We start from the raw sequence: 27,915 nt of genomic DNA on the forward strand, positions 1-27,915 counted from the left end.
GCTCTATAGTTATCTTTAGAAAGCTCACAGGTTAATAAGCTCTGATTCCAGCATATTGCCCAGTATGGCTTGGTTTGCTGTACGTGTTAAAGAAGTGTGAGGGATTTGTGTAATATGTTCCACAACATTGTGCCTCTCCCAACCATAAGATGAATGCAAATTATTGTTAGTTATAAATGACCTGTTTTTTGCAATTTAACTTTATAAGTTGATCTTGACAATTAATGTTTTCTGTACCATACATTTGGTACAGTAAAGTTGGTTTCTTACTCTTCACTTTGGTGTTGTCAGAATAAATGATGCGTGTGGCAAAAAATGTGTGTTCATATTGAAAGATAATGCTGTAATACTGAAAACTCATCATTGGAAAGTTCTTCTGGTGGTTTAATAGTATGAGTTTAGAATTTGTTTTGAATGATCTAGATGAGTTGCTCCTAATTCACGCTATTAGAGGCATCTATGAAACCATTTGCTGGGTTTAGGGAATCAATCTATAGCTGGGAAGTTTTCCTCTGTGGGAAATAATTTAGAACCAAGCATTTGGGGTCAACAGTGAGTGTTCTATACCAGATGCGTGAAGACCATACTGGGGGTGGGGAGTGGGGGGCTACTCCCAACTGAGTTTCACTAAACTGAGGTTATCCTCTCCTGACTTATTCATTGAAGGAAAAGAGGGCATGGAGTAAGACCAGAAGTATTCCCACAGGTCTCCCAGAAATCCTCTCGAACTGTCCTTTTTGTCCAGTCTACTCCAAATACACACATAAATACATCTACATTATCACATGTGGAGTTGTGAGAATAAGAAAAATGCAACTGGTCACAAGACATTGTTTCTCCCTGAACATCCAGATTTAGTCTTGCTTGGGGGACCTACTCAAGCCTCAGCTCCTCCATGAACCTTCCCTGACAATTACAGTTCTCACTGATACCCAACCTACCCTCTTCTATTTCTGCCCAGTTTAGTAATTTATTATATACTGCCTTGAGGGATAAACAATGTGTTCACGTTGTGTTACCACCTAGATTATACACATGGAGGGTAGAATAAGCGACCTTAGGTGCTGAATATATACCAGGTAATTAAATAAATATGTGAGGCCCAAGCTTTGATCTAACTAACCAGTTGGCTGACTGGCTATTTGACTAGAAGATCCAACCCTCCACCTCATGGCATGGCCCTCCAAGACTGTAAGAGGAGCCCAAGGAGAAGGCAAGCCTGCGGACGGGATTCTCAAAGGCAGTCGTCCCACAAGCCAGAGGCCACCCAGGCCTATCTCCCTCTGGAAAATTAGAGCCTACAATTTGGTACGAGGCCAAGTTGTTTTCTCTGACGGAGATGGGCATGAAAACTGGGTGGGCGTGTGGGGCTTCTTGGGGAGGAGTAGGGGAAAAGGAGCTCTTTGTCCCTCCTGCCCTATCAGGAAGAGAAACTTCTCAGGAATCTGTGCCTCGGTCTCCAGGGCTTCTTCCCCACAAGGACCCGCCCCCGGCCCCTTCTGGCAGCTTCCGCCCCTCCCCCAACCCACCCCCACCTCGCGCGCGCCCCGCCCCCTCCGCCTCGGGGTTCCAAGGGCGGTTGGCCCGCTACGGCCACGGTCACTCGGCCGTTTGGAGCTGCGGGGCGCACGGGGTTGAGAGAGCCGGCTCTAGGGTTCGGGCTGGGGCCTGAAGAAACGTTTTCTGGGGAGCACCGGACCCGGGAGTGAGGGAGGTGGGAGCCGGCCCCAGAAAGCGTACAGAGAAGGAAGGGAACCTGAGGGGGAGGGCCCCGGGAGGCACGGGGGACCGGCGCGGGGCCTCGGCAGAGGCTGGGATGAAGCCACCTAGGGTTGGGGGGGGGGGCGCGGCCCGCAGGTGCAGGTCCTTTCGGAGCGCTGCCCGCTGGCCCTGCCACGCCAAGTGTATGCGGGGGGCCGGGCAGGGGCCAGCGCATCCCGCGGGCCGGGCGAGGGTACCCGGGGAGTCCGGGACCCCGCGACCTGGTCCTCGCGTCCGGGCACCGTCGGGCGTCGCCAGAGGGGAAACGGGGCCCGGACCCCGCTCGGGGCCAAGGCGTGGGCGCCGCCGACCTTCCCCGGAGCTGCAGCCCGCGGGCGCCCGGTGCTCGGTTTGTAGGCAGTGTAATTAGCTGATTGTACTCTGGTGCTCACAATCACTAACTCCACTGCCATCAAAACAAGGCACAGCATCACTCGCCGCCCCGCGGGCCGGAGGACGCCAGCCACCCTCGGCGGCAAGCGGCGGATCCCGAGCGTTAGGAGAAAGCTGCGCTTCGAGACTCGATGCGTCAGCATTTGCGGGGCACAGCGCTGCTCGCGGAGCACATGGTCGGCTCTCGGGGAGGGAAATGCCTGCACCCCAGGGGGGCGGCCGCTGCTCCGTGCAGTTAAACTGTGAGCTACCCCGGGGAGTCACTGCGAGAGTGGGCCATCTCCTGCAAGCAGGGCGACATCTGGACAGTTGAATGGCATTAATGTAAGCTATAATGACTTCTAGACTCAGGGGACAGCCCTGAACTTGACGTTTAATGCTGTATGATGTGATCCGTTGTGCCTTTTTTTTTTTTTTTTTTTCATGAGTAAGGTCATTTTCACCAACCCACCAACTAAAGGGAGCTACAACTGAAACCATGATTTGCCTATCACCACGTTTGGGGCACCAACTTGGTCTGCAGTGTGTGATGGAAGTGAACTTTTTTTTACCCCCTCTGTGAGTCTAGTTACTAGGCAGTGTAGTTAGCTGATTGCTAATAGTACCAATCACTAACCACACGGCCAGGTAAAAAGATTTGTTAATCGTCCAAATGAGCTGCCTATGCACATCAGTGTGTTTGGGGTGGGGGAGGGGGGCTGGAATACCCAGATACTCCCCATTGGCTATGAATAGCTTAGCCAAGAGAGAAATCAGTATTTTAGCTGCTAAATATACAATGTATTATATATATATATGTTTTTATAATTTTTCAACTTCCTTGAGGTGCTTAATCCCCAAAATTTTAGATATATTGGGGAATATAATTTTTTGCTTAGTTGATCTATTGCCACTGTATAGACTTGTGATCATCAACTTTTGAAACTATCTTTCTGTGAGGCTGTATGAAAATTTTTGAAAGATTAAAAAGTGCCATCAAGTTGTAAGTTGTGGTTATTACCAGGTGTCCCCTTTCCTTTCCTGAGTTGGCTGTAGGCCATCCATGTCAATTCCTGCCATGGTAATCACAACTTTGCTGTTGGCCGAAATAGTGAGATTGTTCCTAGATTAACTGAAATCTCCCAGGAAAGTGATTCGCTCACACTTCATAATGGTTTTTTTTCTAAGAATACATGAACATTTTTCACAGTTTATTTGGACCGAGTCCACACATGAGCCATAGCCCCTTCTTTTAAGTAATCATTTAAGACTCTTGCAGAGCACACAGCTTTTAGCCGGACTGATGAGTAAATGCACTTAGGATCTAAATTCAGCTTCTTCCATTAGATTTCCCTGAAAGGATAGGGCGGGGGGGACTCTTTAACAAAAATTTTACACCTAGGTGCTTATCGCCCCGTTTGGACCTCTGGGCTCCCCTAGGCTAGGATGTTGGCCTCCCTGTTGGATTCTCCAACCAATATCCACATAGGGCATGCTGAGCTGTGGCAATCTGGTGTGGAAGGAGGGGGTGGGTTCAGGTGGCAGAGCAAAGAAATTGAAAGCTTTATTTAGATATCTAGATATGTTTGGGGGATAGGGAGCTGGGTGGGAGGTGGGTCGAAGTCTGACTGGGGATGTGAGAGCGTTGAAGTGTTGCCCCACTGACTCCCAACAGGACAAGAAACGCCCCCAACTTGATGTTTTGACTCTGCTGTCTGGACTCACGAGGCTTGGACCGACCCTAAAGCCTGTGGCCCTGAAGATGTGGGCTTTTGGATAGCCCATGTGCAGGCGCTGCACCCCCACACCTATCCAGGAAAAATAAGGACTTCTGGCGTGGTTGTCGCCAATCTGACCGTTCTCTACAAGGCGGGGCTGGGAAAGAAGCCGAGGGAGCTTGGAGAAGCGTCCTGAGTTGCCATGGAAACAAAACCCGACGGCAGAGGTCGCCCTGGCCTAAAGGAGTCCGTTGAAATTTGCCCTCAGGGATTACTGGTGTTCACGGGGTCTTCAGAACAGGACTCCAACTTGGCCAAGCAGTTCTGGGTGGCCGCGTCGATGTATCCCACCAACGAATCTCGGTTGGTGCTGTCCAGAGGGAGCAGTCAGCGTCTGCCGGTGGCCAGGGCCTCCAGGGGCGGTGCAACTGGTGAGTGGATGCCTCCTGTCATCATCACCAACCTGGAGGATTGCAGATCTCCTCCCAGAAGTAACTGCAGAACTGAATTCTAAAATAAGAATCTTTCGTTTCACATGTCTAAAATCCTATACCCACAGCTTTTCAAACTTCTCAGCATTCCTTCCCCAAAAGCACCACTGGTGTATTTATTACACCTAACATCACATCTGAAAGTATCTCTTGAGTTATGGCAGCTCTTTGGCTAAATGGTAGAGAATAATCTGGGGGAACGTTACATGTTGACTGAATGGGGTGTTTACGTAATCAAGTTCACACAGGAAAGCCTCCGAGAAAGTTGAAAGCAGAATCAATATTGGGAGCCAAGTTCCCAGACGTGTAAGACATTAGTAAGCAGATATGCAAACTGCTATTATGCAATTTTTATAGGTCTAGAGAGCTTAAATACCTTTCATGCCGTCGTCTTTCCAATAATTGCTTTACTTCCCCTTCGTATTTTTTAGAGAAAATTTACTTCCAGCCTTTTTTCGCTGGAAAACACATTAAGTACCAAGTTTTATGCATTTCAACACCCTGATTCCTAGCTTCTTCAGAAACTAGGTACTAGGTATAAGGAGATGACTTTACACTTTGGCATAACTTTCTGAATTGCATACCAAAGCTCTGTCTCCAGAGGAGAATGTCTAAATTCCCTACCACATTGAATAGGAATATAGAAATTGGAAACTCTGATACTGCAAATGTGTTCTCTTCAGAGACCTTCTCTTGTCTCTGGACTCTTGTCTTACCTTCTAAAGAGATTAGAGGTTCCCTTTGGCCATAGCCAATTATTCAGTCTCCGATTATTTATGAATCTGGTTTATAAAGTTTCAAGACAGTACATATTTGTGTCTACCTTCCCGCTCTATTACCTTTTAATATTTATCCAGTTTCTTATCAACCTTATTATAAAATCAGGATAAAATGATTTCAGGTTGAATTTGACTTTGTTTCCTTTAGAGAGTCCAGACATCACTGCTGAAACCCTAAAGACTCAGCAATCTGAGGACAAAGAAAAGTATCTCCAAAAGGTAGGCCAATATTTCAAGGTCATCTGATTTTCATTAGAAATTCATTATTATTTTCTAAATAAGCCTAGTCATTTGAGTCGCCTGGGTGGCCTAGTCGGTTAAGTGCCCAACTTAGCTCAGGTCATGATTTCGCAGTTTGTGAGTTCGAGCCCCACGTCAGGCTCTGTGCTGACAGCTCAGAGCCTAGAGCTTGCTCTGGATTCTGTGTCTTCCTCTGTCTCTGCTCTTCCCCTGCTCTTGCTGTCTCTCAAAAATAAATTAAAAAACGTTTAAAAAATTATATATAGTTATTGTTTTCTAAACACATGTATGTAAAAATTTTCTACTTCTTGTATGTCAGCTTGAGCAATTAGAGAACCTTTGTTAGAATTATAATTAAAGATTAAAAACTTCTATTAAGTTTTGGCTATTCTCAGTCTCTGCAAAAGCCCACAGAATCAGAGGGAAATGGGGGAAAATGGCTTCACACATTTGCCATCCAATAAATGCCCAAACCATATACAGTGTTCTAAGAATGTTGTAAGAACTGGAAAAATCTAATAGAAATGGCTATCTTAATAGGTCAGAATTAAATGATCAGAGGGATGAGTCTGTCATCTAGAACCACAGCGACTAAAGGGTGAAATTGAACACATTAGCACAGTCAAATCCACTGAGCATATCTCTTTTTGGCAACATCCCTCCTTTGCTTAAATGGCACAGGCACAGACTTTAACTCCTCAATTAATATGGTGATTTATAGGAACATTTTGTTTGGTTAATGGATAAATTCCATTCCTGTAACCGCTGCTGCACTATAAAAGCAAAGATAGAAGATTGGTTTGGGCCTAATATCTTTAATCATTGGTGTACTGGCAAACTCTGAAAGACTTATCGGGAATTCTACATAGATTACAGAATAATGCATTTCAGTTTGCTGATTACATTAGTTCACTGTATAGATTTTTGGTGATTCTTCCAAACAAATGAGGTGATTATAAATAGTCAGCATTTTCTTCTTTCTTGAGGCTATTAGGTACTGTGTATTTATACCAGGACTTAATGGGTGGGATGGAACCTAATTTTTAGTGAGGTAAAAATCATTCAAGTCAACTTCCTCAATACTTTTTAATTTCATTTTTGGAAGATATGAAAAACAAAAGATTAAAGACAAACTATTGTCAATTTTTATCACCTTTTGCCAAACAATTAAGATGATGTGAGTTACAGTTGCATGTTCTGCTGATGAATTTTTTTTTTAACGTTTATTCATTTTCAAGAGATGGAGACAGCACAAGTGGGGGTGGGACAGAGGGAGAGGGCGGCACAGAATCCAAAGCAGGATCCAGACTCTGAGCTGTCAGGACAGAGCCTGATGTGGGGCTTGAACCCACGAACCACCAGATGATGACCTGAACTGAAGTCAGACGCTTAACTGACTGAGCCACCCTGGCACCCCTGCTAATGGACTATTATATCATTAGTCTTAGAACCGGTTTCCTTGCCTCAGGTTCTTCTACATTAATTACTTAATGCTACAGATATTTATTGAGAAGTACCAAGTGCCAAGTACCATACCAGATGCTGGGAATACAGAGAAAGATGTGGTCTTGATCTAAAGGAGTGTGCAGTCTGGTGGTAGAGACAGCCAACTAAAGACAAGAATTATGATACATCATCATGATAGTTGTATGCACATAACACTGTGGGAACACATTGAAAGGCATCAAAATGAAGCTTAAGGAATCAAGCAATCTCCCCAAAGGAGCTGAGTTTCAAAGAATATATCGATTTGACCAAAGAATATGCAGAGCAGTCCTCCACAGCGCACCGGCTGTCTTCCTAAAACCCAAACCCAGTTACGCTTCTCTCCTGTATCAGCGTGCTAGGGTAACAAAATAGCACAGACTAGGTGGCTTAAACAACAGAATTTTATCTTCTCAAAGTTCTGAAGGCTCAAAGTCTGAGATGAAGGTGCCATCAGAGTTGGCTTCTGATGAAACCTCTCCTCCTGGCCCGTAGATGGCCAGCTTCTCACCGGGTCCTTACATGGCACAGGGAGAGAACTCTGGTGTCTCTTCCTCGTCTTATAAGGATGCCAGTCCGATCATATTAGGTCCCCACCTTTATGACCTCATCTAACCTGAATTACCCCCCCCAAAGGCCCTCTCTCAGAATACAGTTACACATGGGGTTAAGGCTTCAACATAGGAGTGGGGGTGGGGAGTGGAGAGATGAACGACTCAGTCCATCCACCTACTTCCTTTTTTTCCTTGGCTCTCCATTTCTGCAGGATGAAGACCAAATCCTTCAGTATGTTAAGTTCCTTTTTGATCTGACCGTAACCTGACCGACTTGTACCATTCTCCTCCTCCTCCCTGAGCCTTCCCCCACCCCCAGTGTAGCCCGCACTGCACAACTGGTTCGCAACCACTAGGCTAGGGCGCACTCCATAGCCTCCCCGTAGGTACTAGCGAAGTGGAGAATGGGTAAAATAATTTTTGCGGAGCCTAAATAGATTATTCTGTGATATCTGCCAAATTGGACATCAGCTCAAGTAGGTGTGCAATGCGGTAAAGAAGATTCTATTTGTTGAGAGCAGAAGAGGCCCAACAAAACAGCAAGCCCACAGGAAAGAAATAGAATGTCACTGAAGCTATGCCTTGTGAGTACATTGAAGAGCTTAGTCAGTGCAGCATAGTAGAATGCTGTTCAGACAGCGCCCTGGTACAAAAGGCAAAGGAATCCTGCGGTATATTTCAGATACTGCTGTGATGTAGTGTCCATAACGGCCAATTTAGTGAGTATATACCATGTGCTAGAAACTAAGCTGAGCAGTTCCCTTGTATCAGCTCCTATTTGCCTTACAATAGTCTCATGACGATGATTCCCATTTAATCCAACAAGGCTTAAGTGATCTTCTGGTCCCCACAAGTGGTAAGTGGCAGAGCCTAGATTCAAAGCCTGTATCCTCACTTCAAAGCCCGTGAGACTCATTTGTGTGATAATGATTTTGGCCATGGCACCGTTTGGCTCTGCTCCCAAATAAGTTAGAATTCAAAACTGTAGTGTAAATAAAACGTGTGTGAGAAACACTGTTTCCAGCCCCGTGAGACTGTAAGCTGTTTCTTCAACCTGCAATGCGCTTTGGTGTCTCTACCTGAAATGCTCTTCCCCATTTACCTCCAAGAACCTAGCTCAAGTGCCAGCTTCTCTGTGCCGGGAGAGGCGACCTAGACGCTAGAAGAATGAACGGCTTCCCCCCGCGTGCTCCTGTGGCAAGTCACGTACATCTTTCTCACGGTGTTTAGCACAGTCTCTGATCCGTGCTATGGGCCTTTGTGTGTGTTCCCGTCTTCCCTGCCAGATTACAGGCACCATGGTGTAGTGGACTTCAGAAACAAAGCCAGTTTGGAAGTCCAACTTTGCCACTTACTATTTGCATGACCTAGAACAACCTATTTAACCGTGAGGCTCAGCTTCCTCAGATAGAAAAAGAGGAATGATAAAGATGGCCACTTCATACACTGATACAAGTCATGTGACACACCTGGCCGTAGTTTGCCTTCGACAAATGTGAACTCTCCTCTCCTCTGTGAGAATAGAGGTCATTTCATAGTGCTTAAGCCCGATGCCTTTCTGGTTATTGAAACACAATACATATTTGTTGATTGAATAAATAAATGCATAAGTGAATGAATTAATGAGTGAACATATGGTCTATACAATGATGTTTCTAGTTTGTTTAGCCTTTTCCACGTATATCCATCTGGCAAATTTTTCTAGGCTGAAAATTTTTGCAAGAATGCTCCCCAAAGCTAATCTGTTTGCAAGTTGGCTTTAGGAGTATGTTAGCACATCACTTCTATTCTCAGTTTTGCTTTTATCTCATGGGTCTCTATGTGGTGGGAGAGAATGTGACTCCGTGTAATTATGAAAACATAGAGTCAGTTTTTGGATTCTACCGTTTTTCTAAGTCTATTGTGCCCCATTCGTGTTGCTGCCATCACCATTCTAGAAATTTTAGCTCGATGACAGACAAAAAAGTGGCAGTGGGTGGTTCTTTTTAGCTAATAAAAATTTTACAATGATCTGTTTAATTTCAGAGAATCTTCTACATATCTTGAACATATACATTGATAAGTAAATACCTAGTGTGATTTTCATGTTAAAATAGGGGGAAAGTATTTCCCATCAATTCTCTGAAAGGTTTTTTCTTCTGCTGTTCCTTAAAATTAATGAAAAATCTAAAAATTTCATTTCCATATATCTTAAAAGTACCTCTATAAAAGCTTTTTCTCCCGACTGATATTGATGTTTTGGTTGTTGAACTTTTTAAAAACTGTAACGTTATCCTCCATTTTGGAATATTCTCCAAGTATGCATTATAAATGCTTTTGGTTAGTGGTCAAAATGCTATTAATCACAACTACTGTTTCTTTGATGGATATACATGGCAGAAAATCAAAAACAGTTGAGTCTGTCAAGATTAAATGGCTTACTCTGTCCATAAAGGAAACCTTATAGCACTATACTGGACCATTATTCTTCCTCTGAGAGTTCTAAAGTAGTCTGCAAACATTATAATAAATGAATAGTCAGCTAATTTTTTGAAGTCATAAAACTAATTTGCTTTTTAGTTTTGCCACCTTTAAGAAAGCTCTTTAGCTGATTATCTCTTTATGAAAAGAATTATAAATAATTCATTTGCTGGGAGAAGGAAGAAGAGATCAGAACAGTATTTTAAGTCATATAAATAGATGACTTATTGGAAATGTCCATCTGAAATCAGAGTTCTCACATGAGTATGTATAAACTGAAGATTTCTACAAGGAAATTATTCATCTACAGAACAACATCCCAGATACACTCTTTATAGGGAATGGGGTTTTAGTCCGTCCTCTCACATAACCTATGCAGCCAAGACTGACCATAGTGTAAGTCTTCCTCAAAAGTGAGCTTGTATATATATGGCATTTCCATGAACCGGAAGCAAATCATGCCATGAGAACATTCTTAGAAGAATCTAAGAAGCTTCACAATACTTTTATTCACTGAATTATGAAACAGCATGAAAGTGGAAAACCTTAACAGCATTCTCCATTATCCTATATCCTGTATATATATCCTATATACTATCCTATACTTCAAAGTAATAAAAGGGATGCTTATCAGTTTCATAGATCCAAACCAAAGATGTAGGAAATTTTCTCAGTGTCCTTACCATGATGCTCACATAAAAAAAAAATCCTCTTTGCTGTCAAATTGATCAGAATTGGCTACCCAGACAAACCTAAATTTTCTCAGTAACAGTGTTATCGAGCACTTTTTTAGTTTTGCTATCCTGCTCTAATGTAATATTAACGAAGTTCCTTTTCCTCCGTAGAAACTTAGGAAATGGTAGGTTTCTCCTTCACCAACAAAAGATACTTAGTCATTTAAATTCCTGTTGTTCCTAATTTGTCAAAGAATTCAAGTGAAAGAATCATAAAAATAGACTGTGCATTCACAGTAACAAGCAAATATTTTGGTAGCAAATGATAATGAAAAGATTACATAAATATGTATGAATTACTCTTTTATATCATCTATAGAAACACTTTGTTTTCAAACATTATTCAGACTTGGGAAACATTTTCAGCTGACAGATGAGGTTCCCCTGTTAATCTTCTTTGCAACTTCTACAGTCCGTGAAAACATACTTGGAGGAAAAGGGATCAGATAGACGAGATTTGCAATCATTTACACGAATTCATTGCCTGATACAGACACAGCCCCAGAGTTCAACAGGGACATGTCCCAAATCTTTTCTTCTTTCTTCCCTAAGACTTACGTACTTTGTCTTCTATATACATTCACCTTAGGAACAGAATAAAAACATTTTAACCCCTAAGATACACCTGGTCAAGAACCCATACTAATTATCTGCTTGTGAAACATGACTAATGAAACTATTGAGTGTAGGATGAAACACAATGGGATTATGTAGGTTTTAAAATAATTGACAAGGCAATAGTGGAAATACAGTTGATAGGACAAAGTCACAGTAGATGAGCATTGTATGTTTTCCAAAGGAAGTGATACCAGGAAAAGGCAACAGATGGAAATGGAATTAGAATACGAGGTCAAGAGTAGAAAATAAGGCAGGACCACTGTCCTGGAGTATCTGGGGTACTAGACAAGGAAACAAGAAAGAAATTGAACACAGAAGACAATATTCCATGTACTAGAACTCTGATACAAGAGAAAGCCTTGGCTATAAACAAGAAAGCAGAGTCCTAGAAGCATAAACCCTCTCCCCAACAATCACAACGTTAAACATTTGTGTTATTCCCCGCTGCCATACCCAGAAAACTACTTTAAAGCCATCAGTATACAAGATAAACAAATTGACATACGGCATTTTTCTAAGTTTATTTATTAGCATGTGTGTGCACTGCGTGAGAGCAGGGAAGGGGCAAAGAGAGATGGAGGGAGAATCCCAAGCAGAATCCCACATTGACATGTGGAGCCTGACTTGGGGTTTGATCCCACAAACCGTGAGATCAAGAACCTGAGCTGAAACCGAGTTTGACAACCGCTGAGCCACCCAGGTGCCCTAACCAATGGTAATTTCTTTTAGCCAAGTCAAAAAATGTTCAGAAATCAATTTACAGGGGTGCCTGGGTGGCTCAGTTTGTTAAGTGTCTGACTCTTGATTTCCACTCAGGTCATGATCTCATCGTTTGTTAGATTGAACCCCACGTTGGGCTCTGCACTGGCAATGTGGAGCCTGCTTAGGATTCTCTCTCTCTCCCTCTCTCTCTCTCTCTCTCTCTCTCTGCTCCTCCCCTCCCCCCACCTTTCTCTCAAAAATAAATAAAAACCATTTAAAAAAATCAACCTACAAACAGTTGTTCTATTATAGAGATAAACACTTAAATAACTTTTTAAGGAAAAAAGACATATTTTCATAGTTACCTTAATTCAGTAACTTATTAGAGAAACTTAGCTATTATTTAGGACAGTATATCTAAGTCTTGAAACTTTTATTATAAAGGATACATTTTTAGAGCACTGGATAACTAAAAACAGAAAGAAAAAAGATAGTTTTTAATGATGCTTATCATGTTTTATGTATTATCTTTGCATTCTTTGGAGTTTATGACCATAATGCTTCCAGCAGACAAAATGTAAATGTTGGTATGGGTACAGACACTCGCCTGTAACGCGAGGTTGAATTCAACATTGTGTAGGGCCCACCCCATATAGGTGAGGCTCCATACTGAAATGTAGAGCCAGATGGGGCCAAGCTGAACTTTGCGTAATGTTCGCCCAAAGCCGCCGAAAACTTGGTAGCCTTAAAAAAAGATGTAAGCAAGTCAACAGTCATAGCTGAAGAGGCAAGGCCAAGCTCAGGCAAGAAGAGGCAAGCAAAGCCATACAGTACAATGAATCATGAGGACAAAACTTAGGAGAATATGTTTTGGAAGAACTGGGCAAGATTCACTCAACAAATATTTTTTGAGTACCTCTGTGTTCCTGGCACTGTGCTGGGCACTGGAGTCCAGTGGTGGAGTCACCAACATGTTGTAAAGATACAAATTCTATCCTTATATGAAAGTTGCAGTCTAATCAGGGAGAGAGATATTTGTGAAAGAGTTCTACGTGGTGTTGGGCTGACACTGAATAGGGCAGAGTTGACCCAATCAAGGGAACAGGAAGGATTTCTGCAAAGACTAACCGGAGATTTGAAGGAAGAGTGGGCATTTATTAGGCCAGAAGCAGGGGTGTTGGGAGCTTTGGGGGAGAGCATTGCAGACAGCAGAAGCAGCTTTGCAAAGACCCTGTGCTTCGAAAGGCATAGGGCATTTCAGAAGCTGAATGGGCAGCAATGCAAAGCTTAGGCCACCGTAAGAACAATAAGAAGCCACTGAAGGGTTTTACATCGGGGGGAATGACAATATTGGATTTGTTTGGAAAACTCAGGAGACTGACTATAATACAGAGAATGGTTTCCATTAGAATACATATGACAGAACTGAGAATGGATTGGAAGTGGCCGGAGCGGAAGTGGGCGAACCAGAGTGGAAGCCATTGCTATCATCCAGCTGGGAGGTGATGGTAAGCTTGGATTAGGAAAAGTAGGTTTGGGAGAGATTTAGGAAGCAAAATAACCAAGACTTAAGTCCTATACTGGGTAGGAAATGTGAGACTGAACAAGTTATCGAAGATAACTCCGAGTTCTCTGGATTGCACAAAAGGTGCCGTTCTCTGAAACAAGGAGCATCAGATAGATGAAGTTCAGGTGTTGCGTTGGTGTTTTGTTGGAGTGGGGAGGGGTTGAGAATTCAGCTTAGACTGTACAAGTGTGGCGTGCCTTTGAGAGAAGCAGGTGGAGTTGCCAGGCCCGAAACTCAGGGAAGTTAAGGGCCAGGGATGAGATTGGAGAGCCATCCAGTGGGAAGTCCCCCACCCCCTCCCTCTTGCAGCCTAATGGGCAGGACAGGAAAGACACTCCTGAAAGAGGAGGCCAGCGCTATGAACACACTCACCTTATCTATACGCATCAATATGATGAAAACTTTAGAGACTCAGTAGTTACTTGTTTGCTGAAGACAAGTCTTAATAATTATCGCAGACTGAACCATCAATAGTCTATAATTCAATCACATGTAGAAGTACCCTTAATACATCTATGCTCTAGTGAGTTTTAAAATGCAATGTTCATTTTGTGCTCCTATTTTCCCCAACATTAAAATTCAAATCTCACTTACTGCTTTTTTAAAAAAATAAGTGCCTTTGAAAGCAACATTTTAAGCAGTTTTAAAAATCACTTGTACTTTCGTGCGTTTGTTTTGCGTGAATGTTTTAAAACAAGAGCGATGCTCTGCAGATAATTAGTACTGATTTCCATTAAAATATGTGTAACAGAACCAAGAAAATAGATTTCTTTTTATTCTTCACAATAGATAAGTTAATATTTTATTGGAATCTACATTTAAGAAAAACTGTGTATTGACTGTCTCTTATGTAATGACTGATATGTTTTTCTCATTTTAGTAAGCTGTCATTTTTTAAATGAAAATTATATATGTCAGAGCTTGGAACTGAGCCAAGATCAAGCAATTTCCAGGAGGTATGGAAAGGTGCTTAGATATGCATCTTTTTCCTGCCAGTCAGCGTTCTTCCTCCAGTTAATAGCCCTCTGACATCCTCCATCCACTCTCGTGGATTACTGCTGGTGGGTTTGCCTCCTAAAATTCAGACTGGAGAAAGCCTTTTCCTTGATTATTCACGCTGTCTTTGAAAGTACATAGTAGATCGTTTGAGGTCCAACAGTTCAGTATCTTACTACACAGCAGGTATAAATTTACTATACAGAAATTATAGAATCTACAGAGCAGAGTTCAATTCATAGGCACAGGGGATGGTAGTAAATTTATAGAGTAAATTCATAGTTGAAGCGTTCTGTTATCAAAATCAACGTGCTAGCAGTTACATACCGCCTTTTGGAATCAAGCCGAGATGTGAGACTTTTTCCCCATACCTAGTTGTACCTAAAGCCACTGGTAATTTGCACCTTCCTCAAGTTGGCATGGCACGTGGAAGAGACACGGAACCTACTGAGGATTGCATCTGTAGAACAAGAACTAGAATTCCCTAGTGCTCCTGTTGGACTCCCAATCATAGGCATAGAATTAAAAGTTAAATTTAGGAGTCCCAAGAAAAAAGATCAGCTGATGTCCTTAACTTGTGTTAAACTACAGAGCCTTGGCTGAATATTATAAATTTGGAGTGTGATTCCCATTTAATAGTTAACTTTTAATCAAAAATCCTATCATGAATTTATATTATTTTTATAATATATTATAAAAATATATATTTATATTAAATAGGATCTTAGCTCATCAGTTTAAAAGTACTACTGTAATTCAACTATTCGTTGCCCTTCAACCACTTTTTGCAAAGGGCTACATGGTAGCATAAAATAAATAACTTTGATCAAAGCTGACCTCAAGCTGGGTTAGCTCCCCACTCTGTGTGTTCCCATTTTCTACTAGAATACAAAGTTTTTCTGAGAGCAGACTACATTTGTCTCACTCACCATGGTTAATCTGAATTAATTCTTCATTTTCGAAATGAAGACTGAATGAAGAAATCATCTGTCACGGGGTGGGTGTGTGTGTGTGTGTGTGTGTGTGTGTGTGTGTGTAAGCGTTCCAAAATCTCCAGGATGTGTTCGAAGTACTGTAGCAAAAGAAGCAGAGGATATGGAGTCAAACAAACAGTGTTGGGAATGAGCTTGAATCCTTGGTCCTGCCAGTTACTAGTGAGTTACGTGACCCCAAGAAAAGTGGTTAATTTTTATGTGGTTGAGTTCTTTCTAGCTATAAAGCATTAATAATAATAATAATAATACCCATTTCACCGTGTTATGAGGGTTTAATGAGTAATCCCTTGCACAAGGCCTGTCATCCAGCAGTGACTCAGTGAAAGTCTGTTTTATCTTCTCTGCTCTCCCTTTCTATTTTCTTTTAACCCATAATTGAAAGGTTAGCGTACAGCCAGGTATAAACCAAGCTTTAGGGTTAAATGAGATGCTTTGACTAACAGGGTAAAAGGGTGATGATATAGATTATCAAATGATGTAGATTGTCATCCAGACATGATGAGTAGATGACGAAAGGCGCCGTCCCCCAGGGTACCCATGTCCTGATTAAAAGACACAATCAAGATTGGCTTGCCCATACTGTTAAGGAGACTCTCATAATGTTTCCCCATAATCCTATTTTATGTACCACCTGAAAAAAAAAATTGTCCCTGAAAATAAATTTGGAAATATCAACTATGGAAAGTTCACCAAAAACGTGTGGCCAAAGTTAGTTAACCCTTGCAGGTAAATACCGCCTCTCTATGCAAGTATAGATTAAGAGGTGAACATCATGGTGAAGGTCTGGATCAGTGGTTCTCGACCAGAACCCTATCAAAAATCCACTGGGACAGGAATATTTTCAGCTATACAGACCCTTTGCAATAGTTCTTGGAAACCTAGAAAAAGACTCTAGTATAGAAGCTAACTAAGTGAAGCCAACACGCTATTAGAGGTGGTAAATAGCAATGACAATTAGACCCAACTCAAGCCAAGGCAAACCCGACTGATGAGCTAAATGGTGACCAACGTTACAGTCACCAATAAAATTTAAATTACAAATATGACCCTAAACTGAGTGAGTAGTATAGGTTTGGTTTGCTTGTTTATTTTGTTTTTGTGTTTTAGATGGATGAGACTGTTTGTTATTTCTTGGATCTGTTTGCTAAGTTTTTTTTTTTTTTCCCCTAGGAAATTGTCCATTTCGTCTACATTTGCAAATTTCTTGGTGTAAAGGATTCATAGTGTTTTTTCGTCATTTTTAAAAATTTGTTTATGCTTATTTATTTTTGAGAGCAAGAGAGACAGAGTGGGAGCAGGGGAGGGGCAGAGAGTGGGGGAGACACAGAATCCGAAGCAGGCACCAGGCTCTGAGCTGTCAGCACAGAGACCGACGCGGGGCTCGAACTCACGAGCTGTGAGATCATGACCTGAGCTGAAGTTGGATGCTCAACTGACTGAGCCACCCAGGCGCCCCTTTAGTCATCTTTTTAATCTCTGCTGTAGCTCTAGTTATTGCTTCTTTTCATTTGTAATCATTTGTATATTTTTCTCAATGGTTTTTCCAAAAGATTATCTATTTTAATAGTCTTTTTCCAAAAACCAACATTTGGCTTTACTATTCTCCATCATATTTTTGGCTTCTACCTTACTATTGATTTGTGTCACTTCTTCCTTCAATTTCGGGTTTGTTCTTATTTTCTTTCTACCTTCCTTCTCTTTTCAGTTTGTTTCTTAATTGTCCATTTTATGTCTTTTCTAACATAAGCCCAACTATAAATATCCCTCAAAATACTATTTTTGCTTCACCTCACAAGCTGGATAGTATTTTCATTATTATTCCATTTTAAGTATTTCTAAATTTCTATTTTGATTTCTAATTTGTCCCAAGAATTATTTAGAAATATGCTTTTTTAAAAAAATTATTTATTTAAATTCAAGTTAGTTAACATACAGTGTAATATTGGTTTCAGGAGGAGAACCCAGTGATTCATCACATACATACAACACTGAGTGCTCATCACAACAAGTGGCCTCCTCAATGCCCATCCCCCATTTAGCCCATCCCCCCACCCACCTCCTCTCCAGCTACCCTCAGTTTGTTCTCTGTATTTAAGAGTCTCTTATGGTTTGCGGGGCACCTGGGTGGCTCGGTAGGTTAAGTGTCCTACTCTTGATCTCAGCGCAGGTCATGATCTCACAGTTCGTGGGTTTGAACCCCATGTTGGGCTCTGCACTGACAGTGCCTGCTTAGGATTCTCTCTCTCCCTCTTTCTTGGCCTCTCTTTCTCTCTCTGTCTCAAATAAACTAAAAAAAAAAAAAAAAAACATACAAAACTGTTTTTATTTTATTTTTCCTTCTTTTCCCCTATGTTTATCTGTTTTGTTTCTTAAATTCCACATATGAGTGAAATCATATGATCTGCGTCTTTCTCTGACTGACTTATTTCGCTTAGCATAATATACTCTAGTTCCATCCATGTTGTTGCGAATGGCAAGATTTCATTCTTTTTGATCACTGAGTTAATATTCCAGTGTGTGTGTGTGTGTGTGTGTGTGTGTGTGTGTGTGTATCACATCTAGAAGTATACTTTTTAATTTCCAAATGTTTGAAATATTCTTAAGATATCTCTTTTTATTTTCTAAATTATATTGTGGTCAGAAACATAGTTCCCATTTTCTACTAAACCAAGCTTAACCAGAGCTGTCTTTATGTCAAGTTCCCAATATGATGCCATTCAACTATCCTACGCTTTATACTCCTCTTCCCCCAAAACACACATCTTGCCCCAGGAAAGACAGGCTTATCATCATCTTTAAGCATCTTTCAGCTCATTCCTATTTCCACGTCTCCATTTATTTTTACTTGGCCTGTTACCTTCGTGCCATTGCTGAGCATGCTTTTTCTACTGTGGTCATTAAGTTACCCCAATGCTGCTCTGGCTGCCTTTCTCCCTTTGATGCATAATTTTTTAAATCCTTAGATTGCTTATTTTGGAGATCCTTTAAGGTTCTCATGAAACTTTCTACATGTTTTAAAATTCTATAAGATTTTAGATCCAGCAATGGATATGTTCAAATATTATTTTTTATGTACTTTTTTTCATTTTCTGATGTTTGGACCATGAGTATATATTGCATTTATATTCAATGGAAAGAATTTGTAAAAAATTTAAATTTCCATGTAAATTAATATATTTACTCCAGTATTTTTTAGGCCATTTTCTTCATGTTTTTTTTTCCTTTCAGAAGGAGAGGAAAATCATTGTATAATATAATATTTTGGGAACTAAAGAAAGCACATATGCTGTAAATCCTTTATTCACCTCCTTATGTAATCCTCAGAACAACTCCGAGAATTACCACAATTACCCCTATTTTATAGATGAAGAAGCTTAGGGTGAAACATGTAAGTGACTTTTTCAAAGTCACACAGCTAAAATCTAGCAAAGGCAGTTGGAACCCAGGTCTATCTGTCAATGGAACCAAGGTGCTTAACTACTATACCCTACTGGTTCCAAGAGTTTCTAGATTCTCTAAGTATTGGGATGGTTGCCAGGCAACTAGGCAAAGAATTGGTTTTAAAATCAATTCAGTACTCTTCTAAGATCATCTTAAGATTAAATTCAGTAGTTCAGCTTATGCTGTGGTCATCTATATTCTTTTGGTAATATAGATAAGTAATCAGAGAATTACACACGTATGCTATTTCTGATGAATGTTTCAGTCAAAAAATTTCAATCATAATCCAAAGAAGAAATGGATTGTTCATATGAGAACCAGGTCTTGAGAAGAAAGGACCTTTCTTTCAAAGACTAGTATTTATTAAGAGTTTCTTGTATAACTGAAGATTAACTAGGGAGAAAGTTTATAATGCACTGGAAATTTGTGGGCAGAGGAATTTGCACTGCATAATTAAGGGCAAATAATCTCTTCACTAACCCTCCTCATCTTCCCTTTCTTCCATCCAACTCTATCCAGCAGTTCACCCATAGGCCAGAGATGGAATCATCAGTATCCTCCTGTCCACAGAGGATGGGCAATCCATCCTCCTTTTCCCACTTTTCCACATTTTGAAAGCATTGGAAGAAAATTTTTCTCTAATAAGAGTAATAATAACGATAATAATGACTACCGCTTATTAAATGTTTACCATATGCCATGCATTCGGTAAAGCAGTTTGTATGATCTCCAGTTTTCACAACAACCTTGCTTGGAAATGAGAAATCCAAGACTCAGAAAGTGGCTCTTGGTTTTGCCCAGGATCACAAACCTCTAACCTGTGGGTTAGTGATTACTGTCAGAGGGAAGAAAAGAGGAACAGGGAGGGCTATTGAAGGTACTACTTGCCATTAATCATACAGCAGAACTGAGATTCCAACCCAAGTGTTTGACTCCATAGTCTGTGGAGCCACCCATGTTGTTTGGCTCGGAAAAGCCAAAAAGAGAAAACTAAGCCCTTTAATTCTTGAAGTGACACCAAAATGTATTAACCATCTATGAGATATTAACTATCCTAGTTTCCTGGAACCAAGTTTTAGTCCATAATTTATTTTTTTAAGAATAGTATATAAATTAAATGTATAAATATAGAAGAAAATACTATGTTAAAATATTTAAATTTAGGGGCGCCTGGGTGGCTCAGTCGGTTAAGCGGCCGACTTCGGCTCAGGTCATGATCTCGCGGTCCGTGAGTTCGAGCCCTGCGTCGGGCTCTGTGCTGACAGCTCAGAGCCTGGAGCCTGTTTCAGATTATGTGTCTCCCTCTCTCTGACCCTCCCCCATTCATGCTCTGTCTCTCTCTGTCTCAAAAATAAATAAACGTTAAAAAAATTTTTTTTTAAATATTTAAATTTAAATTCTGATCTCCCTATATTATTATTTGAAGAACTAATAAATCATATGGCTAAAATTTCTTATCCCATTAATGAATACAACCAGAACACTGTGCATAGAAATGATTAGTCTTTTGTTGTTATGAAATTAACAAGTAAATTATTTATCCCTACTAGTAGGTTAAATTGTAGAGATTTTCTCTTACCGCTGAATTTGTTTAATTATCAAGGCAGAGATTTATTAGAATAGTTGGCACTGTTTTTGTTCTGATGACACGGTTGCCTGCGGTAGTTTTTTCTTATTCATTCCCAGGAAGCACATCCAGAAAGCAGAAATCAAATCATATCTGAAAGCTTTGTTTCTGGTGCATTATATTATAAAACTGATCAGGCACTAAAATCCATTACAGTAAAAAAAAGGACCTGAAATAAAAGGACAAATCAATTTCTTTTTTAACATAAAATCTATTTGAGTTATTATTATTTTTTTTTTACCAAGAAAGGCAGGGCCAGGGGATGAGGTGAGCAGAGATTCAAGGAAGGGGGTGCTGGGAGCCACCATATGAGTGAGGTAGGGGCCCCCTAGCAGGTGCCCAGCTGACCAGCCCAGCAAACTTGCTCCGTCCCTCACTTTAAAAAATAATTCTATGATTAGAGCCCTGGGTGATGTTGCACATGCCATGAGAGCACACTCTACACCATGGTGCTGGTGCCTCAGTGCTGGCCAAACTCCAGAGCCAGTGTCTCTCCTACCACGAATATGCACTTGGTCTGGACTGATCATAGAATAAACGCATCTCTCTTTTTAAGACAGGTGAATTTTTAATTTTACTCTCATTTTAGATCTTGTAACTAAATATGTGTCTGTACGTGAGAAGCATTATGTCAATACAACTTGCCTATGGCTACCCCATAGTTGCACACAAAATAATCATGTAGTTTTGTCCATAAAGAATCTTCAGAACTATCCATTGTTTAATTTCACTTTCTAAAACATTTTTCTTTTTCCTCCTCTTCTTTTTTTTTTTTTTTTAAATTTCCCCCTTAGGCCAACAATTGTGTATTAGAGCAATAGTTTCATTCACATGTTGTGATTCAATCAATTCAGCGTAGCAAAACTTCATGGAGTATCATCTGCAAGGCACCGCTAGGCTCTAAAGAAGGATAAAAAGAAAGATAATACCCTGAAAGAGTCATGGTAGCAACTATGAGATAAAACAAGGAAAGTAAGATCCATACCTTAATAAAGGTACAAAGTGCTGTGTAATCACAGTACGGGAGCCATTGATTCCTGTTGAGCACATGTGTAATGGGAAAGTTGGAGAAGAAACCAACACTGAACACCTACATTAAAAACATCCCCGGTCCTTATCTACAGACATTATTTTATCCAGTCCCTAGCAAGTCTGACAGGTGTTATGAAATTCAGCTTCGTTTTTGCAAGTATCCTGAATTAGTTTTCTTTCAGTAACCGTGATGGTATGTGAGACCTAAAACTCAGGTGAAAGGTAGAAATCCTGTCCCCAAATAAGAACTTCATAGGCTTATAAGAGGCAAGATTCACATGCCGGGAGCAAAACGAGGCAAAGCCAAGGCACAGGTGGACCTGGCCCAGCTGCTGATTTCTCCTGCCCCCTGGGCTCCTTTCCTCCAGTCTCTGTGGAGCTCACCCCACGGTTGTAGCTTCGCCTGCCGGCGGCGTCCGGGCCAAAGACTCGTCCTGAAGAACTACTGCTTAGCAATGCAGCAGCCTCCAGGGCTTGGCACACCCAGCTTCCTCCGCCTCAAAAGCTTTCATCCCCATCCTGTGTCTGTTGCTTTCTGGTGACCACCACTTGGAGGAACAAGCTTGTCGCCTCTGGGACATCTTTGAGTCTCCCCTAGAGACACACACCCCCCGAGTCTGAATTAAGGGTCCCTTGTCAGGTCTCTTGATTGCAGCCTATACAAACGCCTTCATGGCACAGTTGAAAGTATTGTCTGCAATTACCTTGCAAGCAGGAATTGTGCTGTTCAGCCCCTAGCACAGTGATGTTACATCACAGGTGCTCGTCACGGATGGAAACGCGTCTCCCCTGAAAAGAAGATATGTTCGAGTCCTAACCCCCAGTATTCTTCAGAATGTGAAATTATTTGGAAATAGAGTCGCTGTAGATGAAATTAGTTAAGGTAAGTTATTACCGGAGTAAAGTGGGCCTTATAAGTGTCCTTCTAAGACGTGAAGACAGAGATACACAGCGAGAAAGCAACATGCCTACGAAGGCAGAGATTGGAGGTCTAGAACTGCAAGCAAGGAGCGCCACAGATGGCCAGCAGCTACCAGAGGCTGGGCAGAGGCCGGGGGGGATCCCCTACATGTCTCAGAGGGAACTTGGCCCCACCAGCCCCTTGATTTTTGACAGAATTGCGAGACAGCCTCCAGAGCTGTGAGACGATAAATATCTGTTGTTCTAAGTCGGCCGGTTCATGGTGCTTCGTTACCCCAGCCCTAGGAAAAGAGTGCAGTGTTCAGTCAATTTGGATGGATGGGCGACTTCCGAGTTTTTACCTGGCTGTGACAAATCTGTGTCTGTTCCCAGTTATTTCCTGGTTGTAGCCTTGATCTAAACAGAGCTGCTTTCATTTTATTTGGCCACTCAAAGCTACAAATTTTATTTGTCTGATTTTCAGGTTCTTCTTTCGTTCTCAAATACTCTAGATGCAATGTTCTCCCTGGCTGTCTCCAAGACTGAACATAACTGGATTTTATGAAAGAAATTTTGTACCCATACTTGCCCCTTTTTGTATAGTCTATATCTTGATAAATCTTCATGCCTGCACTACATTAGTGTTTTAAGACATAGGAAAACTTACCTGAGGGTATCCTTGTCTCAGTATCTAAGGCAGAGGAGAGATGAGAGAATGAGGTTCCATTCCATGTGCGCACTGCTGAGAGCCGTCTTGTCACAGACTTAGGTTGTGGCCTGCTGTCTGAGTTTGCTGACCTCGCGGCTTACTACCATTTGATGGCAATTTAGTGGGGTGGACGATAGCTTGGGCTTTGTCGTCAAATAGAGCTGGGACTGACTCCAGATCTGCCATTTCATGGCTTGGTTAAGTTATTGAACCTTACTAAACCTTGTTACCTCCTTTATCAAGTGGGGTAACAGTAGTGACGAACTTCTGGGTTATTATAAGAAAATAATGGCATAATGTACATGAAGTTCTCAGCATAGTTTGTGTAGCAAAGTCTTAATAAAGGTTATCATTAGATTATTAGATGGGCACAAAAAAAACCCCTTCCATTTAGTATGAAAATCATATTATTTTGTAAAGTAGCATCTTCTGGAATAAACTGTGTCACACATGAAAAGTATAAATCTATCATGGAAATTAAATACTTTTAAATTCTTCCAAAGAACACCGGAAGGCAAATGCAATGATATCTACCCTTCACAGACAAAACCTTTATTATTGAGTCAAAGACTCGCTCACTTTTTTTTTTTTTTCCTTTAAACAGGCTAAAAGGAGAGATGAGATTCTCCAACTCTTAAGAAAACAAAGAGAAGAAAGGGTCTCGGTGAGATCGATAGGCTCTCAGATACACTGATCTGGAGGGGTGAATTATGGCACATTCCCAGAGGTTTATAGATTGTCCCCAGATATGTAGATACTCATGGCCCAGAGCCTTCTATCTACCGGAGTGAGGGCAGCATATAGACATCAGGTAGTTTTGCCGTCTCCAGAGAATGCAGGTCTGCTGGCACAGAAGCAAGGTGATATGGTCAGTGGGTCTGCCATCACGCATTGTAAGGCTATAGGATATTCCCATGGGCCCCCGCAGTGCTGATCTTTGTTTTCCGGTGATCGGTCTTGCTTAGATCATACCAAAACAAATGCTAAATGAAGAGAAACATAATAAAAATAGGAAAACAACAATAGCACCCCCTAAACTTATGGATGTACAAACACCTGCTCTCGTGAATGAACCCTACCTCTCTTAATCTGGAACATTTCTAACCCCACAGTCTCCGGATTTAAGAAGCTAGTCTGTGTAAACTCCATGGTAATTCTCCCTCAGATTTTTTTTTTTTTCAAGTAAGGAAATTTCAGCGCAAGAATTAAAAATTTTCCTTTCTGAGTTCTGTTTTGTTTTTGTTTTCAGAAAGAGCTGGTTTCCCTTCCTTACAAGCCAAAGGCCAAAGGACACAAAGCGAAGTAAGTTTACTTCTGTCAAAAACATTCTTACCTTTCTAGATTCCCCCCATAGAGAAGCACTTCTTTTTTCATACTCCCTTTGCCCCCTGCCCTCAAATCTTCTAAAAACCCACCCACTGTATTTACGGGGCCTTGAATAAACCTTCTCCCCCTCCACTTTAAAGCCTGTGTGCCCTCTTGCGTATCTGGGCAATATGCCAGCATGAAGTGGTGCAAACAGGACAACAGATGAAGCCTGAATCTCTGTACACATTCCCTTCCCCTCCTTTCTCATTCCGGGCTACGGTACCCACCTGCCACCACGCCCTCTCAGCTCCCCACTCCCTTCCCCACGTCCAGCCCTGTCATCTGTAACAACTCAGCGGGTCTTTTCGATTACCAGCTCCGATCCCACCAAAGCCACATCTAAGGATGCGAAACCTAGGTTCATGTAGTGGGGGCTTTAGCCTCACGGTGAGGGGTTAATAGCCTTATCCCTGCAATCATGTTAGAGCAGGAGGAGACACTTGGTCCCGAAGAGTTTAAAGGAAACACCCTATTTAAAAAAAGAAGCCCTATTTAAAAAAAAACTCTACATTTTTTGTTATTATGACTGAAAACTAATGTGACTAACTCAACATTAATTTTATAAATACTTATTTGCATACTGTATTCAAGGAAGAACAGAGAGTAATAGAATTTTGGTTCTTATCCTACTGGTATTGAGGCTAACTCCCTTTAATATTATCAAAGGAATTCTCTTTTAAAAATAAATATATCTAGGGGCGCCTGGGTGGCTCAGTCGGTTAAGTGTCCAACTTCAGCTCAGGTCATGATCTCATAGTCCATGAGTTTGAGCCCCGTGTCAGGCTCTGTGTTGACAGCCCAGAGTCTGGAGCCTGCTTCAGATTTTGTGTCTCCCTCTCTCTCTGCCCCTCCCCTGCTCATGCTCTGTCTCAAAAATAAATAAAAACATTTAAAAAATTTTTTAATAAATAAATAAATAAAAATAAATATCTCCCCACTAGTTTCTTTTTTTTTTAAGTTCTGAAAGAAATGAAAAGATCATTTAATCACCTGGCTTTGTTGTCCACATAACACTCAGCAACTTAATTTCTTACTTTTTAGCCAGATGATTTGAATTAGCTTCTAAGGGTGAAGCAAAACTAGTCCAAGGGGAAGATTCATTTATCGGATTCAAATAATGGGTGAAGACTGGTACTTAACTAGCATCGGCTCAGGGTCTGGGCGCTTCAGGTTTCTGTGCATATTTTTACAGGAATGCTCAGAACATTCCTGCTACCACCCATGTTGATTCACCTACAAAATCATTTCAGGCTTGAGCAGATAATGCTTTACATGCCTGCCTAACTCCTTTTGTATACGAACTTACCCATTTTCCCTCCTCTGTCCTGGAGCCTTAAATGTCATTCTGTTCACGGGGATCTTCCTTTCCTGAGCTGCTTCTGCAGTCACTGTCTGTACCATTCTTTTGGCAAATAACCACACGCTACTTTGCACCCGTGTTTTATAATCAACTCAACTCATTAACTCCTAAATTATTTAACTTTTCACGTACTGTGGGCTTGTCTGCCCCTGCATTGTAAGCTCAGCGAGAAACTGGGCCACCCAAAGTGCCTGACACACTGGCTGCATGTGGGAATTCAGAAAATGTTTGTAACAAAAAATTTTAGCTCAAAAAGAGCATGTAGTTCAGTATTAGCTAATTTAGAAGGTGATGCTTTTATAGTGCACATTGTAAACATTTTAAAATTTTTGAAATATTTTAGATACAATCGTAAAGTACTTAAATTTGCCCTCTTCCTCCTCCCTCCATCCTTTTGTGTCCGCCCAGCCTGCCCCCCCCCTCCCCCCCCCCCCCCCCCCCCCCCCCCCCCCCCCCCCCCCCCCCCGCACACACAGATACACCTTCACCATGCTCCTGCAACAGATCTGATGATAATCTAGGTCCTCTTCGGTCAGAAAGAACTAGAAAGTGTGTTCCTGCTAAGGTTTTAGTATCAATATGTTTATTGCCCACCCCAGAAATATTTGCATCTCAAAAGAGGTCTGACTAGAAGAAGCAATGGGTAATCCAAAGAAATCGATAATCGATGATGAAATCTCAGAAGTGTCACTCTCAGGTGAGCAAAATATATTTAGGGTGGGCAGTCTTCTCCCAAGCCCTTCAAATCCCACCTCACTGCATAATGACCCCTCCTCCCACTTGCACGTTGATACTTGGTTGCAAAATCTAATGCATCCCCAGAATCCAAGACAGTTACTGGGGAAACTTTGAAAAGCCGTTTCCATGCTACATTGTATTTACAACTACAGAGTTCCCTGTATTAAAACTGATTCATGTTACTGCCGACAGGAAAGTGATACCAGAGTCAGACAAGGAAGACCAACAGGAGGTCAAAGCCTTGGACTAACTTGATGGACAAATGGGAGAGGATGGCTCACGTAGATCTTTACTTTTGAAACAACCTTCTCTTAAGTCAGGATCATTCGGATCACCTTGTTAAGATAGACAAAGAAATAAAAGTTAAATACGCAGGCTTCTAGGGATGTTACCGGTTATTGAAAGCTTGTGTCTGTTTTACTTGGTGGCTCCTACTGTGTTTGGCATTACACGATCATCTCTCCCATCTTACACTTCTCTAACTCCTATGTATCTTGTTCTCATCTGAAGGGTATATCCGGAACTGCCAGATTTGATTCTGTATTATGAATATCAGATAAACAAGAAACAGGGGCTTCACATGCCCCAGCTTGAGACCATTAGTAAAAACCATAAGGACATGGGGATGAAAGGGCCTTCCTGAAAACCTTAAAGTCTTCTTGCTGTAAAAAATACATATAAATAAAAATAAAATCCATTTTCAAAAATTTAGTTTACTCAGTTTCTGGAACATGTCCGAAGTCAGAAATTAATTATGTCTAGTTCTGTAAATAGCTGACTTAACATTGAGAGATCTAATACACATGCACGTAATCCCATTGCCAACCTCCCTCACTTTCAAAGGCACATACTGGAAAAGAGAGGGTTAGGTATTTGATTCGTCCCTTCTGTGTTGCCTAACTGGCAGTCTTAGGGTTGTACGCTGTGCTCCGTGCTCAGCCGAAGCTCCCTGCTCTCTTAAGGACCACCATTCACTTCCCTCCTGGCCCCCACCTGCCACTAATGGACATGACCCCCATCAGAGGCGACTCCCACCCAACAGCACCCACAGAAGAGTGGCTGACCCACTGGTCAGAACTCAATCACAGGGACAGGCCAAACTGCAAGGGAGACTGGGAAATGGTCTTTAAGTGGGGGACCATCTGCCTCGTTAATATTTAGGACTCTCACTAAAAGAAGTGGCAAATGGATACTGGTGGACAACTAGTTGTTTCTGCCACAACACTCTTTGGAGCAAAATGTTTTGAACAAAGGAAGGTAGTCAGGCC

The 27,915-nt window shown here is 41.5% G+C and overlaps 1 protein-coding gene across 4 annotated transcripts; it reads left to right on the plus strand.

The window, feature by feature from the left end:
- The first annotated feature begins 1,565 nt into the window (after positions 1–1,565).
- HOATZ (HOATZ cilia and flagella associated protein) lies at positions 1,566–27,029 on the plus strand. Of its 4 annotated transcripts, XR_002145265.3 has the most exons (8): positions 1,566–1,714; positions 3,809–4,282; positions 5,270–5,340; positions 13,324–13,422; positions 23,786–23,845; positions 24,431–24,483; positions 26,509–26,606; positions 26,840–27,029. XR_002145265.3 is itself a non-coding variant. In XM_019811262.3 (7 exons), exons 2-7 carry the CDS (start codon positions 4,054–4,056, stop codon positions 26,895–26,897), a joined length of 570 nt encoding a protein of 189 aa, XP_019666821.2. In that variant the 5' UTR covers positions 1,566–1,714; positions 3,809–4,053; the 3' UTR covers positions 26,898–27,029. The 4 variants fall into 4 exon arrangements, 3 of the variants coding, with proteins under 3 accessions (XP_019666821.2, XP_006936670.2, XP_019666823.2); XM_019811262.3 differs by lacking the exon at positions 26,509–26,606; XM_019811264.3 differs by lacking the exons at positions 1,566–1,714; positions 26,509–26,606 and adding an exon at positions 1,894–2,478.
- The last annotated feature ends 886 nt before the right edge of the window (positions 27,030–27,915 follow it).

This window comes from Felis catus, chromosome D1 (genome assembly GCF_018350175.1).
Source record: "Felis catus isolate Fca126 chromosome D1, F.catus_Fca126_mat1.0, whole genome shotgun sequence".
In the NCBI taxonomy this organism is placed as follows: domain Eukaryota; kingdom Metazoa; phylum Chordata; class Mammalia; order Carnivora; family Felidae; genus Felis; species Felis catus.

What these genes read in the sequence shown, in the direction of transcription:
- HOATZ (XM_019811262.3), top strand. Translation starts at nt 4,054, where the DNA reads ATGGAAACAAAACCCGACGGCAGAGGTCGCCCTGGCCTAAAGGAGTCC. An exon ending in AAAGAGAAGAAAGGGTCTCG is followed by an intron (nt 23,846 to 24,430) that starts GTGAGATCGATA and finishes TTTTGTTTTCAG; the next exon opens with AAAGAGCTGGTTTCCCTTCC. An exon ending in GCCAAAGGACACAAAGCGAA is followed by an intron (nt 24,484 to 26,839) that starts GTAAGTTTACTT and finishes TACTGCCGACAG; the next exon opens with GAAAGTGATACCAGAGTCAG.